The sequence below is a fragment of the Chiloscyllium plagiosum genome, unplaced genomic scaffold, assembly GCF_037043375.1.
Source record: "Chiloscyllium plagiosum isolate Xiang-an unplaced genomic scaffold, Cpla_swu_hap1 HiC_scaffold_5, whole genome shotgun sequence".
Taxonomy (NCBI): domain Eukaryota; kingdom Metazoa; phylum Chordata; class Chondrichthyes; order Orectolobiformes; family Hemiscylliidae; genus Chiloscyllium; species Chiloscyllium plagiosum.
The window spans coordinates 93,744,640-93,765,840 of record NW_028270143.1 but is presented as its reverse complement, the minus strand read 5'-3'; the positions used below and the strand labels follow the sequence as shown (position 1 = coordinate 93,765,840).

Genomic DNA, 21,201 nt, shown 5'->3' with positions numbered 1-21,201 from the left:
TCTGTGGTCATTGTATATGCCATCAAGCCCATTCAGAATCTCTTATGTTTCAATGAGATCACCTCTCAAATCTTCCAAACTCCAGAGAATGTAGGATGAATTTATTTAGCCTCATGTCACAGCATAAACCTCTCATCCCAGGAATAACAAAGTGAACCTTTGTTGTACTCAGATGTGGTCTCATCAAAATCCTACACATTTAATTGGTGTACCTGCATGCTAACTTACTGAATTCATTGTTCAAGCACACCCAAATCTCTCTGAACAACACAACTTAGGTTGCTCACTTTTTGAAAAATTGTTTTACCCTCCTTACAACCAAAGTGAATTCATACTTCCTTACATTTCACTCCACCTCACTTCATCTGTCTATATCCCTCTGTTGCTTTCATGTTCTCATTTGATTCTGTTGAGCCCAATAAGAATGTTATGATTCAATCAGATCACCCCTCATTCTTCCAAATTCCATGGAATATATTGGACGATTTCCTCATCACAACTAACATTCTTTGATACATTCCCTTCATCCTTAAGGAAGGAGACAGAAATTACATATAGTAGTCTACGTATGTGCTGGCCAAGATGCTATATATAATTACATAAGACTACTTCACTTTTTTCAATCCCTCCAATTCTGTTGTAATAAAAACTAGCTTGCCATTTGGTTTCTGATGGATTCCTGTATCTGCACGTTAACTTTCTGTGATTCAAGGTCAATTAGGTCCCTCCGAATGCCAAAATTTGCTGCTTCTCACAACTTTCAAGAAAATTTTTATCTGCTAGCTTTCTTGCCAAAGTAGCCAACTTTACATTTCAAAATAGTAAATTCAAAAACAGAAATGCTCCACCCACAGCATGGCAGTGATCAAAAAATTTCAATGTTATCATATTATAGTGGTCAAGTAGATATGTTTCAATCTTTCAAGGTTAAACAAAATCTCATGGTATTTAGCAATCTGATGGAAAACTTACACTCTCTGTGCCAGAAAGCTTCCGTAAGAGTTCATTAAGAGGGATAACAGATTGTTTAAGGCATGATACTGAAGGCTGTGCAGCAGAAAGATCCCTAGGATGGTTATTTACCAAGCTGAAAAAACGAGATTTGAATGGAATGGCACATTCATGCTGAAGGCTTGGGATACTAGAAAAGCTTTTGAGCATTCCTATACTGTCCTTATCAGCAAACTCCACCACTGCATAAATACCCTGTGGAGAAGAAAAAAGAAATTAATTAAAATTAAAATAACTTACATATATTATCATAAAACAATTAGTTAAACAATGAAGAAATTTCCTATATTTTAATATAATGACTATGATAAACAATTCAGTGATCACATACCATAAGTGGATAAGACCTAAAGGCCACTGTGAAAAAAGGGTGCACACGTAAACTCAATATTCATAAGAGCAGTGTACATTACAGATATCAAATGTCTTTATAAGCAGTTTTCAAAAGCCAATATTGAGGTGCAAAACATACTACTTCTTTAATGGAAAACCACATCCATTGTACCCACAATGCAAATTCTGTGACCCAATTTAATAAATTTGCGGTCACTAGTTCACATTTTAAAAAAACTGTCATTCTATGAAGATTTAAGCCTTAGGGCTATGCAAGATGCTTACAAACACATATACATCAACAGAGATAAATTGTATTGCTCTAAATCTAGCCTGTCTGAAACCAAAACTTAGCTTGGGATTGACAATTAACCATCGTCTCAGCGAAGAAGGCCACTGCACCAGTTCTAACATAACTGGCTTTGCACTGCAATTATGAAAACTACAGTTAAGAGTGCAGTTGTAATCCCAAATGCGTGCCATAAATTTATCTCCAAGAAGGACAAAAATGCAGTTTAAGTTGCAAGCTCAATTTTCCTTAAAAGTTAAAGTGTAAACATTTAAAATTATGTTCAGTTATTTCTCACTCCTTGATAACATTAATCCATACCTCTTTACTATTTTAACACATATGAGGCTTATGGCTTTCTTTCTCGACACAGAGCTGCATTTCTATGAAATACCAATCATACAATTTTTTAAAATAATAATTCACATTTGTGAATTTACTGTTAGTAAAATGGAGAACACCATTGTTAACTTAAATATCAAGATAGATGGAAAAACTGAATTCTGAAGAAAATAGATGAAATGTTGATTTATCAATATATGTAAAGAGGAGTGGCACTAATGTTTAACAATTCTGATGAAATACCTTTAACCAAAAGGTTATAGTCTAACTTAGAAAAGGTGATTCTATGAAAGGTATATAAAGTATAAGCAAAATGAATTTGCATAGGTCCAATTGTAATGTTAAAAGATTAAATTGTGCTATCTCTCTGGACCATTAATGTAATGTTAAAATGGGTGATATTCATGCAGGCACGTTGATGACTCACTTCATTTGGGCAGCCATTTTCTGCTGTTCTGCTGCTATTGTCAAGTTAAACTCTCATTCAGGCCCTTCCATTCAGATATACGTTCATAGCCACCCCCCACCACCCAGTCAGGTTCGCTTGCGTGATCAACATCTACATTGTCTGGGGAAGCAGCAGAGCCAGAACTTGTTTGCAGGGCCACCCTGAAGCGGAGATATATCACACCTACATTGCCTTTGGGAATCATGGAGTCAGGAAATGGTCTGCATAATGATTCCCCAAGATTAGGGCATTTACATTTGCATTATCTCCAAGGACGATCTCATCCTACCACTGTACTTGGGGTAACATGATTATCGGGCGGGTGGGGGTCACCAGAGTACCTGTGAGCATTACCGACTGACCTGTATTAAGAGGTTGTGTTTTCTTTGCTCAGGGTCTCTTTTGACTCAACTTCACACACCTGCGAGGAGAGTCAAAGGGTCACCTAGCTTGTACAGGCTTTAATAAACTTTAACTGTTTGCAGAAGTTGGTGCGTGCGAATTACATCTCGTGTGTGAAACTGCAGGAAAAAGTGTAACATATTAATCAAAATATGTCACGATGAAGCAAAATTTGAAGTAGTCCAGAATATACATCAGTTGCTGGGAGCAGATATAATCTCTACAAATAAAAGTTGCATATGTTATAATCAACGACTAGATTTAAAGACAATTACATGATCGCAAGAGATGGAAAAAGAGACAGGGGTGCAAGGAGGGAAAGATAGGTTTCAAGAGGGAATTTTGAAGCATGGACAGTTGACAGTATGATCACAATGGTGGGGCAATTGAATTCAGGAATAATCCAGAGACCATTTAGGAAGGTACAGACATGCTGGATGTAGTAGAGTTGGAGTTGATTAGAGATAGAGAAGAGCATGGACATGGGGGACTTAACAGCAGTAATAAAGATTTTACAGTCAAAATCTATATTTGGATACATACTGATACATTTAACATTCAGGCTTTGGTTTTACAACACTTACAAAAGTTTCATAGAAGAAATATTTATTGATTGCCCCATAGCTTGATATGTACTTGTAGAATTTCTTTTCACTGATATTAGGAGGACAGCTGATCAAAATGGTCCGTTCTGCTTGTTCGTGCCTTTCTGCTTGCAATTCAGAAAATGTCTTTATCGAAATTTTCTCAGTTAAATCTGCAAAAATGACATTGGTGAGTGCTCAGAGAAATCAAGTATATTAATGTTTTCATGGATGTCAAAAAAACAAAGTGGTTAACTTATGGAATAAATTGTACTCTCAATTGCACAAACTCATTCATGCAAGATCTGTTTCCCATACAGCCCCCTTGCTGTTACTTTTTTCAACATAAACTGGCAAATGACTTTAGTTTAAACATTTTAGCAACGTTAGACACTAGACAAATTAGAAGAGAACATATTTGCTTGTAATTATATATAGTGTGATTTCACTCAAGACACTAAATTCTTGTTTCCTTTCTTACTGATCAGTACCAAGTGGTTACAAAGCTTACAATAAAATGGTAAATTAAATGAGTTGATGCTTATGCTTCATTTACACCATACTTGAAAATTAGAACATCTACTAACATATGGATCAATAAAACAGCCCATGATGGGAGAGAAGCTTCACAAATCTGCAAACAGACAAAACTCATCTGATGAGAAAAGACCTATTTAAATATTAGCTGAAGTTAAGACTAGCAATATTATTAGTAAATCAAAAGTATTTCAAATAATGCTACCGTAAAAATACTTATTGATACATTTATTCAATGATAACATTCAGAAAAGCCCTCCTTAGTGTACTTCTAAATTACACTAGCATTAAGGAAATAATATTAGTTACATATTATAAAAGCTTGGATGGAATTTAATTTCGAAATAATCAACTTCACACTTTACAAAATTGAGATGTTTAAGATAAAGTGATTTATTGTGGTACTAGTTACTGTAAACATCACCTTGAATTCTTTCACACGTATCTTTCTCAGTGGAATGATGCCTGACTGGGAGAGGGATACTTTGGTCCCCTTAACCCAAATTGTCATTTGCAAGTACAAACTCAGCAAGTGCACTCAATGTTTAGGAGAGGTAAAAGGCATATTATTGTAATTGCGTGACACAAGAACCTGGGTAGTAGAAATGAACTCAGTTCATTCTCCTGTGCTAATATAACAGATTCTGAATTAAAATAAAAGCATCTTTAGGTTTAGGTTTACTTGCTGAGCTGGCAGGTTTGTTTTCAGACATTTCATCACCATGCTACGTAACATCATCAGAGAGCCTCTGGTAAAGCACTGGTGTTCTGTCCATTTACTGTTGACCATTTACCAAGCTCTAAGAAAAAGAACCGGAAATGATAACATCCACTGTTACAGACCAAGACACAAATAGAAAGTGGGACAAAACACCAGCACTTCACTGGAGGCTCAGTGATGATGTTACCTAGCATGGTGGTGAAACGTCTGAAAACAAACCTGCCAGCTCAGTAAGCAAACATACAACCTGAACCTCAACCTGAGCTAATAATCTTCTCAAAAAAAAAAATCGCAAAAGCACCTTTCTTTGGAAGATGTTAAATTAAATGAAAACTTCAACAGCAGATTATAAACAGGCCAGAAATCCCCCTCATGTTCACAATCTATGCAAAATTTATAATTTTTTCCAACAAAATAGAATGCAGGAAACAAGTGAATACAAGTTAAAGAAACATTGTGACCAAACCATACAGTGGACCCCCATTGGCAGCATAGCCTTCAATTGACCCAGGCTATCTCATTTCCCTCAAAATCTCAAACGTGGCACCTTTAAGATCATCTGGAAAACATGATTTTAGCTGTGCTTTTTGTCAGCTTCTATATGGTCTTTGACAAGCATCATGAGTCTTTTACTGAAAGGAGCTTTTTGATAAGCTGTTTTAAAAAATTCTCAAGGTCAAGGACCAGGCTCGCAGGAAAGTAGTCTGACACAGAACAAACAGCCAAGAGGCGAGTCTGCTAGAATATAAGTGTTTTATTCCCCGCAGTGTCACCACAACCAGTCTCGTACTTACAACGGGTCTGGTTTATACTCACTCTACACGTTACCCGAACTGGGAGCCGTCAGTTCTCGTAGAGCGGTTGCCAACAACCCACGCTCGGCGGTTAAACGTAACCCCGGAGCAGACTCTACCGAACTGGAGACTTCTCCAGCTGATATACTCTTAAACATTCATGTGAACAGCAGAGCAAGGCTAAAAAACACATTCCATTCTGGTTACATACAGATAAGAAGATTCACACAGGAAGGTGTATAATAAGATTCACACGGGACTAAGCGACACCTTCCATTTTCGGTTAGAGCAGAGCAAGGCTAAAAAACACATTCCATTCTGGTTATTCACACGGGAAGGTGTATAACAAGATTCACACGGGACCAAGCGACACCTTCCATTTTCGGTTAGATTCACACATGTATTGGGACACAATTTTAACCCTTTCACCACATTCCACTGCTTGGCCCAATACATGTGTTGCATAATGATTCACACATGTATTGGGACATAATTTTACACCACATTCCACTGCTTGACCCAATACATGTGTTACATTATGCCCATATGTATTCTTTCTAACAAGCGCCTACGTACACGCCAAATATACAAGCAAGTCAGGACATTACAGCATGTTAAAATCACCAGGACCGCTACCAGGATCGACAAGGGTGGGAACAGGAATGTCCCCGCAGTGGAGGACATACCACTCAATATGTCCCACCAATGATGAGCTGACTCCACGTCCACTACACGGGCAGCATGTACTACCTCCTGTCCATGTATAAAGGTAGACACCGTAACCTTGGTGACATTGGTTTGATGCTTTCGTAATATCTGCTTAAGCTCCTCGGATCGGTCCAATGCTCGCTTAAACCGATCCAGGGAAATGTTCCAGGGATTCATCAGCACTTTCCACTGCACCTTGGTAAAGTGGCGAGCACTGCTATAAGTGGTCAACAAATAGGTGTGATTCTGCCAGTGCCACTGATAGACATTTGAGAGGCATCCCGAGAACGGTGCTGAGGGAAGCATAGGATGTGGATCATTGGTAGCCACACAGAGCGTGTGTGGCCCAATCTGCCACATCATGTCCCTTGGAGTCTCAACAGTCCATTCGCACAGGGCCGTTCCCTTAGTCAAGCAAGGGTCCCGATACCTGTCCATCAGTAGGCAAGTTTTCCCCTGATCAGTCTGTTCACAAGCGGACAGATCATAGGTAATATTGGTATCTGGGCTAAACCACTGTCCCCTTGTCTTCAGAAAATAATATCCAGAAGATGTAATCACTGGTAATACATAATATCGACAGACCGTAACAGTGTGGGTTACATTCATGGTAACAAAGTATCCGTTACACATAGTTGCGTTACACCATGTTCGCTCTGGATGGGTTATCATCCACAATTTCTCAGATACATTCCATATTCCCCTCCACGCTTGTACATTGGGGGATGTTACCACACGCAAAAAGCGTTCTTTCTGTATTTGAGCATGCAACATTTGAATATGACAGGCAGTCCAATTTAACTGAGCCGTAATGTTCTCAAACAGTTCCTGAGTGGCGCCCCAGACATCCAGTTCCCATTGCAGAGATCGTATCATTATTTCAGCTGTCTCTCTTTGAGTCATCATTACGGATGGCATCCACCTTCCAATAGTATGTAGTCCTTGTGAGGTGGCCTGTCCCGTGTTAGATAATTTAGTACGGGTTACCTCAGAGTCAATGGCATTCGAGATACCCATAACAGTTCCTGCGTCTCCCAGCAGGGTGTCGTACCACGCTCGTCGCCGCCTCTTGGTATGACACTCGGGTATGAGGGGCAACTGTACCCGCCAATGAACATCAGTGTGCAGTACCGCCCGGGCCATCTGTTGACAAGTTGACATAATAGGGGCCAACTGTGTTCGATGCGACCGCACGCCCCCCGTGGCTGGCCCGCCCCGCGTGGGGTTTAATAACGCCTCAGACGGGGCGTTCGTCGAGGGCAGTACCATTATTAACCACATGAATCGATGACGATTCCGAATATCGGTGGCATTGCGCAGCCACAGATCTTCCCCCCGAGCTGTGACGCTCCAATGAGTCCCCGTTGTCCCGCATGTCTGGGTGCGTCGGTCCCACAAACACGTCTTGACTTGGGCATTTACCGCCAGGGTGCAATTAGGCGGTATGAACGATATGTCATATTTTTCCCCATCCCGGCGCATGTAGCACTGTGCACACGTGTACAATTGACAGTCGCTGGTGAGAGTCAGAACAACGCACTGCTGACCGGGTTCACATGTAAAATCGTCCTGCGTCCGTCGCTGGCTACTGGCCTCCCACCGCACCTCATGGCGGGCGACCGGTACCAGCGTCCAGGCCGTGATACCGATGCCCTGGAGTGGCCATCCGATCGCGAACATCGCCAATAGGAGTCGCAATCCCCATGACCACCCCATGTTCAAGGCGGAGGGTCAGCCTGTGGGTGCATAGCAATTACAACATTATTCAGGTCTCACGTAAGTAGCACTGGTTCGCCGGGACGTTTGCCCAGGTCGGGTCCCCGGGGTACATAATGGTGACCAGACTGTCCTTCCCCTGTGCTATGATTTCGGCCGGCCTGGGGGGGCCGGTCGTCTGGCGCACCCATACCTTGGCCCCCTTAGTGTCAGTAGACCCAAATCCCCCCGTCCCACGCTCAGTAACCGTAACGGGAGCTCCCGTCTCTTCCACCGTTGTAAGGTTACATGGCTTAATGACCAATTGCGCTATTCTGTCCCCCTTCTGTATCACGTAAGGTTCAGCGGTGATGTTGACCAGGATCACCCCCAACTCCCCTTGGTAGTCTGCGTCAATTACGCCTGCCATCACATCAATCCCCTTTAGTGACAGTCCCGACCGCGGGAGGATATGCCCATAGGTTCCAGGGGGACAAATCAATCCTAACCCGGTCTTAATCACCGTAGGTTTCTGTTGGATCAAAGTCTGGGCAGTTAGTGCTCGTAGGTCCAGTCCAGCCGAAGCCGGCGTGGCCCTTACGGGAATATCAGCTTCCTCAGCGAATTTCCACATTTTAATAGGCTGAGTCTTTGGGGTATCACATACTCGTATCATCCTATTCAAGGGTGTTACCCCATTTCCTAATGGGCGGTTATTAATTTGTTTCACCACCCGAATTAGTTGCTTCCTCCAACCCGTTAAGTCATTGCAACCTCCTGCTTTTCGTAGTGAGGACTTCAGAAGCCCATTCATTCGTTCTATAAGTCCCGCAGCTTGTGGGTGATAGGGTACATGATAAACCCATTCCACGTGGTTATCGTGACACCACTGCTTTACCGCCCTTCCTGTGAAATGGGAGCCATTGTCACTCTGGACCTGTATGGGCAATCCATAAAATTGTTCAATCAAATCTAAACATCGCAAGGTAGCCTGTTGATTGTTGTGACGACAGGGATGGGCTACCAAAACCCCAGACATAGTGTCCACAGCTGTACATATGTGGTTACATCCTTGTGAGGAGGGTAAGGGACCCACAAAGTCCATTTGCCAGCTCTGTCCCGGACCATCCCCCCGATGGATATGTCCCATCATGTGTTGGGGCACTCCCTGCCGCTGATGTTGACACTGCTCACACTGGTTTACTGCAGTCTTAACATCATCTACCATAAGATCTATTCCTCGGTCTCGAGCCCAGTGCAAGGTTCCTTGCACTCCCCAGTGCCCGGCCTTAAGGTGTGCCCATCTAGCTAGGTCCACTGAGGTGCCCCTTTGCACCATCATGGTTCGGACGATACCATCCACATATCGGTTATGTAGAGCTTCCACATCATTTCGAGAGGTATGGGCATCTACGTGGGTGATGTATATGACCAGGTATTGAGCTTTCTCCCATATATCTTCCCATAACTGTTTACCCCACACTTCCCTATTCTGGATCATCCACTGATTGGCCTGCCAAGTTGGCATCCATTGTGTCATGCCGTTAACCACTGACCACGAGTCAGAGAACAAACAAACTCCCATGACCCCTGCTTGCATGACTACCATACGCACTGCCTTTAATTCTGCCCACTGACTACTTTTTCCCTCCCCTAATTCTTCTAGGGTAGTGCCTTGTTTTGGGTTAAAGGTGGCAGCTTTCCATCTACGCTGTCCCGCTTTCCATTGGGCTGACCCATCTACGAACCAAGCCGTGGCTTGTTCATCCGGGGTCAGTTCATCATACCGTTTTCCCATCTTAACGGGTGATTCCTTGTATTCAATCACCTCAAACCGCTTTTCCCCTTCCTCAGGGGCCTCCGCCACTTGCTCATGTAGGACTGACACTCCTTTCTGTCCAGTCCGCACTCTCTCCGACACATACCATTTCCATTTAATGATGCTGCTCTCTTGGGCAGTTCCTATTCGGTGGGTAGTGGGGTCACTAAGTACCCACGGAAGAATAGGGATAGCTGTTCTCATGATCACTTCATGTCCAATGGTCAGGGCTTCGGTTTCCACCAAGCCCCAGTAGCATGCTAATAACTGTTTCTCAAAGGGGGTATACCGTTCCCCTGCCGGGGGTAATTTTCGGGACCAAAATCCCAGTGGCTTACGGGTTCTTTCCTGTTTTTGCCATAAGCTCCAATTGGCATAATCCCCCTGTGCTGAGACTTGCAGTTCTACAGGTCCTGACTGTATCTTTCCCAAGGATACAGCTTGCTGTATCGCTTGCTTGGCCATTTCAAATGCAGTTTGATGGACCTCCGTCCATTCGAACGCTGCCTTTTTCCTCGTAACTCGATACAAAGGTTTTAAAATTTGTCCTAAATGGGGAATATGCTGTCTCCAGAATCCGAATAACCCAATAAATTGCTGCACGTCCTTCTGGGTGTGAGGGACGGCAAAGACCTGAATCTTATTTTTAGCTTTCGCAGTGATTTCCCTTTCCCCCTTGTTCCACACGATTCCTAAGAATTTTACCGTTTGTGAGGGACCCTGGATTTTGGCTGGGTTGATCTCCCACCCATATCCTCGCATATGTTGAACCAGTTGGTCCAGCAATTCCTGAATCTGCTTCTGACTTGTCCCCTGTATCATCATATCGTCAATATAGTGCGAGATCATCACTTCGTCAGGCACTTTAAAGGCAGCCAAGTGTTCTGCAACTATCCGGTGGCAGATAGTAGGGCTATGCAGATATCCTTGGGGCAATCGCGTGAACGTGAATTGTCTACCCTCCCAAGTGAATGCGAACTGTTCCTGCCTATCTTCGGGAATAGGAATTGTGAAGAAGGCATTAGCCAAATCAATTACTCCGTACCACACCCCTGGATGATGTTGGATTCGTCCTATAATAGTGACGGCATCCGGGACCGCTGCCGTCAAGGCCGGAGTGTGACGGTTTAGTTGCCGATAATCTACCGTCATCCGCCATGACCCATCGGCTTTATGTACGGGCCATAAGGGGTTATTCCACGCCGTGGTGCATGTCCTAAGCACTCCCGCTTCCAAATAATCCTTAATTGTGGCGGATATTTCTTTATGTCCGCCGGGAATCCTATACTGTCTAAGACTTATTACGCGATCGGCGATCGGGATGGGGAAGGGGTCCATTTTAACCTTTCCCACTAACACCGTCCTACAGCGCAAAGCCATTTTCGTGATTCCAAATTCAAACTTCCCTTGTTGGAGGTAAAGTGTTAAACCGGCCAGAATGTCCATTCCCAGGATCCATTCTCTAACCGGTGTAATGATAATTGAATAAGTTTTAATGGGCATTGTACCTATCTTTAGGGGCAATTGTACTGTTTTTCCTTCAATCAGATTACCTCCCAGCCCAACCAGCGTGACTGGGGTTCCTTTAAACTTATGGGGCGTCCCATAGATTAAGGTGGCCTCCGCCCCTGTGTCCACTAGAGCCATAACGGTTTGGACGGATTTGCGCCAATAGATAGTCAATGATACATGAGGTCGAATGTCGTCTGCTGACCATTGGCTCGTTCGTGGGCAAACCCTTGGGGCTTGGCCCGATTCCTATTGTTCCTCCCATTCATCTTCCCCAGACAGCACTGGGTAAAGACGTTTGCCTCGCCCTTCTTTGTTCTTGCCTTTCTTACTAGGTTTCCGGCCACGCCTATCCACTTTATAACACTCTCGGAGGGGAGGCCGTACCTCCTCCTCCTCCTCGTCCTCCGAGGATTCCCACCGCTGGGAAGTGGAAGTTCTACCCCTTCGAGGCTCATTAACAACCGGACCCCGTGTCTGACATTTTTGTGTTAGTAATTCCACTAGGTCTTCCATAGTGGGTCGGGACTCCGTCTCTACCCGGGACACCTTCAGTCCCTTTCGTCTGCATAAGTCTTTTAATTCCGGTGTAGGTAGGCCATCAATCTCCGATGCTGGGACCTGCGCCCGTATCAAAGCTTGCCACAAAGCACGCCGTGAGGGGCCTTGGTTACTTCCTTGATTAGGGTTTACTTTTCCCCCTGCCCGGGCCTCAGGGCGACGCCCCTCCGTGCACCCCTGAGAAGCACGGGTTGTGGGTCCCCAATCCCCCAAACCACCCATCTCCCTCATCATACTACGGGCATCTCCTAGGGTTTCTCCCCGTCCACTCAACATTATGGTTAATAACAGTGGTTTATAATGGGGGGGGGCAGTCTTCACTAGGTGGTCTCTAGTCTGTCTACTAACATTTGTGTTATCTACCTCGTCCAGCACTCCCAGCAACAGGGCATCCCGCACACACAAACGGGTTAGCCTCTGAACCCCTTCCTTAATCGTTGTCCAAGTTCCTTCCAAGGGGGGCCAATCGGACGGGAAGGGATACTGTTCGGCCACTGCCCTGGCATACATCCCAAATAGGGTCCCCATACTGCGATCTATTACCATATCCTTGGCTTGGCTGCGGTACCCCAGGTCTATGGCAGCATCCTTTGCTAATCCACCAAACTTGGGAGCATCCTGATAGTCTACCTGCACTTGTTGCCCCCCTTCCTCGAGGAGCCGAATTAGCCATAGCTCTAACGGCTCCCCAGGATTACGTCGGGTTTTCTGGGTGATAAACAGCACCTCATCGGTAGTGAAGTCTTCCGTTAATTCAGAGAATTCTGCGGGAGGCTGAGCCCGCGGTAATTCATGCATAATTGCCTCCCCTTGTTCATTCCGTATAGGGTTTCCTTTCTCAGCTAACATTACCTCCCGTTGCACTGGGAGACGTCTCTGAACCTGCTTTCTCCTAACCACTGGTTTAGCTTGGAGTACGGGTGGGTCCTCTTCGTACTGATCATCTAAATCTCCCCAAATGTTCCCATCCCAATGATCGATATCCCACCGATCCCCGTTATTTAACTGGGCTACAAACGCCCGTACTTGTACTGGGTCCGGGGTTCGAGGGACCTTCCTTTTCTCTTTCCGTTTCTTAGCAGACAGATACATAATAGTTCGTCCTGCTAGTTCAGTTAATGCTGTCAATTCAGCCTTTAACTTCATAATTTCCTGCCTCAACATAGAGGCATCTCCCGAACTGAGTCCCTGCTCATGTTTCAGGAGGGCTAATTCTGCTTCAGCTTTTTGGCGCTTGTCTGACTGTTGTCTACAAGCCGCCGCACAGGCCCACATCCTCCGCTGTACCCCAGGCAATGGGTTCTTCGGCAGGACTGGGATCCTCTCAAGGGTGGACAGCAGCGACCCTGGGGTTCCTACGCCCTCGGCCTCCCAGTCCTCCGGTCGCCCCCCACCATTTCTCAAACAAACTGCCACGCCATGCCACGGCCCATGCCATCCCGGGACGGTCGGGACCTCCACAGTTTGTTCCTCTGGTTTCTTAGCCTTTTTCCAAAACATTGTTCTGTATCAAAATCTTTCCTCAATTGCGATTGATCCTGCCGACTACGCCAAAATGTTTTAAAAAATTCTCAAGGTCAAGGACCAGGCTCGCAGGAAAGTAGTCTGACACAGAACAAACAGCCAAGAGGCGAGTCTGCTAGAATATAAGTGTTTTATTCCCCGCAGTGTCACCACAACCAGTCTCGTACTTACAACGGGTCTGGTTTATACTCACTCTACACGTTACCCGAACTGGGAGCCGTCAGTTCTCGTAGAGCGGTTGCCAACAACCCACGCTCGGCGGTTAAACGTAACCCCGGAGCAGACTCTACCGAACTGGAGACTTCTCCAGCTGATATACTCTTAAACATTCATGTGAACAGCAGAGCAAGGCTAAAAAACACATTCCATTCTGGTTACATACAGATAAGAAGATTCACACGGGAAGGTGTATAATAAGATTCACACGGGACTAAGCGACACCTTCCATTTTCGGTTAGAGCAGAGCAAGGCTAAAAAACACATTCCATTCTGGTTATTCACACGGGAAGGTGTATAACAAGATTCACACGGGACCAAGCGACACCTTCCATTTTCGGTTAGATTCACACATGTATTGGGACACAATTTTAACCCTTTCACCACATAAGCACAGTGACTATGTATTGAAAAGAGGCCATTTAAGTCCTTACTCGAATTTGTGACTGTATTCCTGCAAATCATGATTTTAAGTGAAACTTTGATATCCATGAGGGTCAACATTAAAACTGCAATGAGGTTCTGCAGGATCTTATCTGAACAAAGGATAAATCATTACATTGATAAATTTAAAACAAAAACAGCAGCATTAATGGAGAGAAATCAGAATTAACATTTAGGGTCCAGTGACCCTTTTCAGAACATGTTGAATACTGATCTGAAGAATTCTGGTCATTAAGCATGCTCCGCACTCCTTGATCCTCTAAGTTGTAACCTCTCCCTCAAATAATAACAGAAGCTCAGGGTCATTTTTGCAGACAAAATGCAGTTGTTCAGCAAAGCAGTCACCTAGTCGGCATTTTATCTCCCTGATATAGAGGAGACCGCATTATGAGCAGCGAGTACAGTAAACTAGATTGAGTGAAGTGCAGGAAAATTACAGCTTCACTTATAAGGTGTATCCAGAGCCAAAGACAGTGAGGAGGGAGGAGGTAAGCAGGCAGGTGTTGCACTCTATTTGGATGCATCACAGCGTGGTATGGCAACTGCTCTTCCTCAGACTGCAAAAAACTGCAGAGAGCCATGAACACAACTCAGTCCATCACGCTAATCAGTCTTCCACCCATTGAGTCAAGAGTGTGGTGCTGGAAAAGCACAGCAGGTCAGGCAGCATCCGAGGAGCAAGAGAATCAAAGCTTTGGGCAAAAGCCCTTCATCAGAGCACCTGGACAACCCGTGCCGGTCAGTTACCCACCCTCGATCTCTTTATTTCCAACTACCGGCAGGCCATTGACTGCTTCATTCTGTCCACCTCCATCACCCACTCCAACCTCTCACCCTTGCAATGCGCAGCCCTCCACTCCAATGCCAACCTCACCAGCAAACCAGCAGATAATAAAGGGGGGTTTTGGGGGGGGGGGGGGATGCAGTGGTAGTTTGGCGCACTGACTTCTACACTGCTAAAGCCAGGGGCCATCTCAAAGACATCTTGTCCTACTGACCCCTCAACCACGATCTCACCTCCCATTGCCAAACTATCATCTCCTAGACCATACACAACCTCATCACCTCAGGGGATATCCAACCCACAATTTCCAATCTCGTAGTTGTGGAACCCTGCACCGCCTGGTTCTACCTACCCAAGATCCACAAGCCTGACTACCCCAGCTGACCCATCGTCTCAGCCTGCTCCTGCCCCACCAAACTCATCTCCACGTACCCTGATACTGTCCAATCACCCATTGTTCAAGAATTCCCCACATACGTTCATGACACCATCCACGCACTCCGCCTCCTCCAAGACTTTTGTTTCCCTGGCCCCCAAAGCCACATCTTCACCATGGACATCCAGTGCCTATACACCTCCATCTGCCATGACCAAGGCCTCCATGCCCTCCATTTCTTCCTCTTCTGATGTGCCCACCAGTAGCCTTCCACTGACACACTCATTTTCTTGGCTGAACTGGTCCTCACCCTCAATAATTTCTCCTTTGAATCCACCCACTTCCTCCAGACGAAAGGGTTGGCCACAGATACCCACATGGGCCCCAGTTACGCCTGTCTCTTTGTGGATTACGTGGAACGGTCCATCTTCCGCACTTACAACGGCACCATTCCCCACCTTTTCTTCCACTACACTGATGACTGTATCAGCACCACCTCGTGCTCCCACGAGGAGGGTGAACAGTTCATCAACTTCACCAACACATTCCACCCCGACCTTAAGTTCGCCTGGACCACGTCAGACACCTCTCTCCCACTCCTGGACCTCTCCATCTCCATCAATGGTGACCGACTCAACACGGACATCTTCTACAAACCCACCAACTCCCACAGCTACCTAGACTACACCTCCTCCCACCCTGCCTCCTGTAAAAATGCTAACCCTTAGTCGCAATTCCTCCGCCTCCACTGCATCCGCTCCCAGGAGGACCGATTCCACTGCAGAACACACAAAGTTGTCCTCCTTCTTTAAAGACCGCAATTTCCTCTCCCACGTGGTTGATGATGCCCTCCAGTGCATCTCATCCACTTCCCGCACCTCTGCCCTCAAGCCCCAACTCTCCAATCACAACAAGGACAGAACCCCACTGGTCCTCACCTTCCACCCCACCAGCCTCCGTATACATCACATCATCCTCCGCCATTTCTGCCACTTATAAACAGACCACACCACCAGAGGTATATTTCCCTCCCCACACCTATCCGCTTTCCGTAAAGACCATTCTCCCCCCCATCTCCATCAAGCCACCCTCCCCTCCCAGCACTTGCCCCTGCTACTGCAGGAATTGCAAAACCTGCACCCACACCTCCCCCCCCTCACCTCACCCCAAAGGAGCCTTCCACATCCATTAGAGTTTTACCTACACATGTCATTTACTGTACCCTTTGCTCCCGATGCGGTCTCCTCTACAATGGGGAGACAGGACGCCTACTTGCAGAGCACTTCAGAGAACATCTCCAGAATTCCTGATGAAGGGCTTTTGCCCGAAACATCAATTCTTCTGCTCCTTGGATGCTGCCTGACCTGCTATGCTTTCCCAGCACCACACTCTTGACTCTAATATTCAGTCCTCACTTTCACGTAGTTGACTTCCAACTATTGACTCCATTTATACTTCTCTATGCCTTGGGAAAGCAAACAACATAATCACAGGCCCCTTCACTCCAGTCATGTTAATTCCCATCTCTCTCTCTGCACCTACTCTTCAGTTGTAATGTTGTATTCTGCACTCTGTTCTACTACCCTGAAGCACTTTGTATGGTACAAACTACCTGTATAGTACACAAACCAATGCTTTTCACTGTATCTTGATTCACATGACAACAACAAAATCAATCAACAGGGGTGCATGGTATTGTTGGGAGTCGAGGATGAGTAGACCAGAGTGTCCCAGAAGGTTTGGTTCCTGCTAAACGCTGACAAGGGAGGGAAGGGGAATACATATCTGGTGGTGCCACCCCATTGGAAGTGGCAGAAATGGCGGCTTCTAATTAAGGTGCTGGCTACTTCAACACACCACCGTGATCCCTGGCAACATTTCTGTCTCAGACCTGCAGCAGTGCTCCAGTGAGGCTTACTATGTCATCTTCTGCTTGGGGACCCTGCAGCTTTCAGGATTCAATATTGAGTTCAATAATTTTAGAACCTGAACACCTTTCTATGTCTTTCACCCACCCCACATTTCATGTGTTGTCATGACACGGACTGATTTTTGTACAGCCAACCCATTTTCACCTACTTATGGTCCCCAATACAAGCTCTTCTTTCTCCCTAGCATACTATCATCCATTAGAGTCATTGAGGTGTACAGCACAGAAACAGACCCTTCGTTCCAACCCATCCATGCCAACCAGATGTCCCAACCCAATCTAGTCCCACCTGTCAGCAGTCAGTACACATCCCTCCAAACCCTTCCTATTCATATACCCATCCAAAAGCCTTTTAAATGTTGCAATTGTACCAGCCTCCACTATTTCCTCTGGCAGCTCATTCCATACACGTATGTACCATCTTCTGTGAAAAATTTGCCTCTTAGGTCTCTTTTATATCTTTTCCCTCTCACCCTAAACCTATGTCCTCTAGTTCTGGAGTCCCTCACCCCAGGGAAAATACTTTGTCTATTTATCCTACCCATGCCCCTCATGATTTTATAAACCTCTAAAACCTCTACAAGGTCACCCCTCAGCATCCGACACTCCAGGGAAAACAGCCCCAGCCTGTTCAGCCTCTCCATGTAGCTCAAATCCACCAACCCTGGCAACATCCTTGTAAATCTTTTCTGAACCCTTTCAAGTTTCACAACATCTTTCCGATAGGAAGGAGACCAGAATTGCACACAATATTCCAACAGTGGCCTAACCAATGTCCTGTACAGCCACAACATGACCTCCCAACTCCTGTACTCAATACTCTGACCAAAGGAAAGCATTCCAAATGCCTTCTTCACTATCCTATCTACCCGCGACTCCACTTTCAAGGAGGTATGAACCTGCACTCCAAGGTCTCGGTTATTCAGCACTCCCTAGGACCTTACCATTAAGTGTATAAGTCCTGCTAAGATTTGCTTTCCAAAAATACAGCACCTCGCATTTATCTGAATTATACACCATCTGCCACTTCTCAGCCCACTGGCTGTCCTGATCAAGATCCTGTTGTAATCTGAGGGAACCGTTTTCGCTGTCCACTACACTTCCAATTTTGGTGTCATCTGCAAACTTACTAACTGTACCTCTTATGCTCACATCCAAATCATTCATATAAATGACAAAAAGTGGACCCAGCACCGATCCTTGTAGCACTCCACTGATCACAGGCCTCCAGTCTGAAAAACAACTCTCCACCACCACCCTCTGTCTTCTACTTTTGAGCCAGTTCTATATCCAAATGGCTAGTTCTCCCTGTATGCCATGAGATCTAACCTTGGTAACCAGTCTCCCATGGGGAATCTTGTCAAACACCTTACTGAAATCCATATAGATCACAGCTACCGCTCTGCCCTCATCAATCCTATTTGTTCCTTCTTCAAAAAACTCAATCAAGCTTGAGACACATGATTTCCCATGCACAAATCCATATTGACTATCCCTAATCAGTCCTTGCCTTTCCAAATACATGTACATCCTGTCCCTCAGGATTCACTCCAACTTGCCCACCACGGACGTCAGGCTCACTGGTCTATAGTTCCCTGTCTTCTTCTTACCACCTTTCTTCAACAGTGGCACCATGTTAGCCAATCTTCAGTCTTCTTTTCACTGCCCAACTGTTGCTCTCTCTCTCTGGGCTCCATCTCCACCTATCCACTCACTTCTTTTCCCTCTCCATCCCAACTTCACTATATATGCCACCTTTTTCTAACTACAACCAGTTCTGAGCTCGAAACATTAACTCTACTTTCTCTCCACAAATGCTTCCGGAGTTGCTGAATTTCTCCAGTAATTTCTACTTCTGTTTCAGATTTTCAGTATGTGCAGGTCTTTGTTTTATCTTTATGACCATACTGCAACTCTGGTATTTGTGTACACTCACTTTCCCTGTTATAGTGAGTGGATAATTCACATTCTCTTGTTACTAATGGAAATCACTGAAATTGGATGTAAACCTTGTGATCAGAACTGAGAGATAGGAAGCAGCTAAAAACAATTACTGACTTATTTTTACAGTGAATAATTTTTTTTTTAAAAAAAGTGTTTTGCTATATTGTCCCTTCCAAATAAAAAGCAGGCACAGTTGCAGTTTTTTTGACACACATTCAGAAAAACACATTTAGAAGACCTACTCATTTTCTTTAATCAATTCAACTTCCCATTATCTTTTGTTATGATTGATATAACATTAACAAACAAAAGCTTCATTTCTCTTCTTACTGGGGATATGCAAGAAAATGAATATGAGGTATGTCAGATCAGCTATGAATGGCACAGCAGGTTTGCGGGGTTGAATGGCCTACTCCTGAGAGAAAGTGAGGACTGCAGATACTGGAGATCAGAGTTGAGATTGGGGTGCTGGAAAAGCACAGCAGGTCAGTCAGCACCTGAGGAACAGGAACTCTTATTTCTCAGTTGTGTTCTCTGAATGATGGAAATATATTTTCAGAATCTGCACCAAAATCAAGCAATTTTACATAGTAACTATGGCTCAATATTTTTTGCTGTAAGGAACATAATTCCAGGTTCTCTAGTGTCCACATTACTGAAGTTCTCTGCTGGCAGTTCTAGCTCAGCTAGTTGCAACCACACTTGAGTCAGAGGTTAAAAAATCATAATTCCACATTTCAACTGGCTGGATAACTGGTTTACGATGCAGACTGACATCAGCAGCGTGGGTTTATTCCCCACACTTGCCGAGGTAACTATAAAAGGTCCCACCTCCATTTCGCCTGAGGTGTAATGACTCTCAGTTTAAACTCACCCTCCAAGCCATCTCGTTCTAACGAGAAAGTAGCTCTATGTGCACTACCTGCTGCTTCCGCTGCCAAAAGTGTTTAAAAAATTCCAACACGTTTAAGTTCTGAAAAGGAATAATACTGAACAGGAAACATTAATTCTCCTGTTTCTGTCCACAGATTCCATCAAACTTCAGCATTCTGTAAGTTTGTTTTAGGAGACTTCGAATTCAATTGTTGAGTAGAATTTACCCAGTAAGAGACATCAAAGTATTGAACTGAGACATTTCCCGGCTTTGATTAATATTAAAACACTGGTAATAAACAGCACTCCCTTCTCCCTTGTCGTCTGAGGGAGCTGACCCTCTGGCAGGGGATACACAGGGTCAATTTAATCCTGAAAGAGCCGCATCCAAACCAGGCCCGGGCTGACCACACAGGGGTTCTCGAGAGGAGGGACCTTCCTTACCTGACTCCTCGGTACCATCCAGAGCCGGTACGGTTTTGGCCGAACAGCTCCTGTGGGGGAAGTGGCTGGGTCGAGGCCTGAGACGGAGCCGGAGGCGCCGCCACCACACGGAGGAGGCCATCTTGAGCGGGCCTAGTGCGCCTGCGCAGCCCGCCAGAGGAGGCGCTTCCTTTCGGTGGAAAGATCGAGAATGCCGGGAGAGGGGGTTCGGTGGTGCGGTTGGGGGAGTAGTTGGGGTGAGGGCATAAAGACAGAAAGGAATGGCAGGTCTGGCGGCATATGTGAAAACCGAGTGCAATCTGCTGCTCCGCCCAGTCCCAGCTGACCCTGTGATGCCTGTCATTTCCAGAAAGGGGGATATAAACCGCGGGTAATGGCAGTGCCCTGGCTGCAGCATTGCGTTGGGCTCTTGGGGCATGTTGGTACAGAGTTGGGAGAACCCGTGGAGCTAACGTTGGTAGGGCTATGGATAGGAGTTAAAGATGAGGTTGGGGATTTTGAAGTCGGGGCAGAAACCTGTGATTCAGCCGAAGAAGGTGCATTCACCAGGAACAGGAGAGGCCATTCAGCCCTTCCTCGGATGCTGCCTGCACTGCTGTGCTCTTCCAGCACCACTAATCCAAAATCCATTCAGCCCTTCAAGCCGGTTCCACCATTCGGTGAGTTCATGGTTGATCTGTGGCTGAGCTCCATATACATGCCTTTGACCTATAATCCCACAGCATTTTTGCTTAATAAAAATGTACCAGATTTAAAAGTCAGAACTGACTTTCCATCAACTCCTGTTTGTAGAAGAGAATTCCAAACCGTTACAACCCCTTTTGTGTGTAGAGGTGCTTCTTAATATCTCTTCTGAATGATCTGGCCTTAATTCACAGATTATGTCCCCTAGTTCTAGAATCTCCATTCAGTG

The 21,201-nt window shown here is 45.3% G+C and overlaps 1 protein-coding gene across 2 annotated transcripts in view; it reads right to left on the bottom strand.

Moving 5' to 3' along the window:
• Positions 1 to 20,494, bottom strand: part of mtpap (mitochondrial poly(A) polymerase) — a 64,211-nt gene extending 43,717 nt beyond the window's left edge. Inside the window, exons 1-3 of one of the 2 annotated variants that reach the window (XM_087987472.1) lie at positions 20,289 to 20,494; positions 3,410 to 3,582; positions 1,084 to 1,206 (exon numbers count right to left, since the gene is read on the bottom strand). In XM_087987472.1, the coding sequence (XP_087843598.1) occupies positions 1,084 to 1,206; positions 3,410 to 3,582; positions 20,289 to 20,409 (417 nt within the window). In that variant the 5' untranslated portion in view covers positions 20,410 to 20,494. Of the gene's footprint in view, positions 1 to 972; positions 1,207 to 3,409; positions 3,583 to 20,288 lie in introns of both variants that reach the window. The other variant, XM_043690565.2, reaches the window with a different exon arrangement.
• Positions 20,495 to 21,201: the final 707 nt, after the last annotated feature.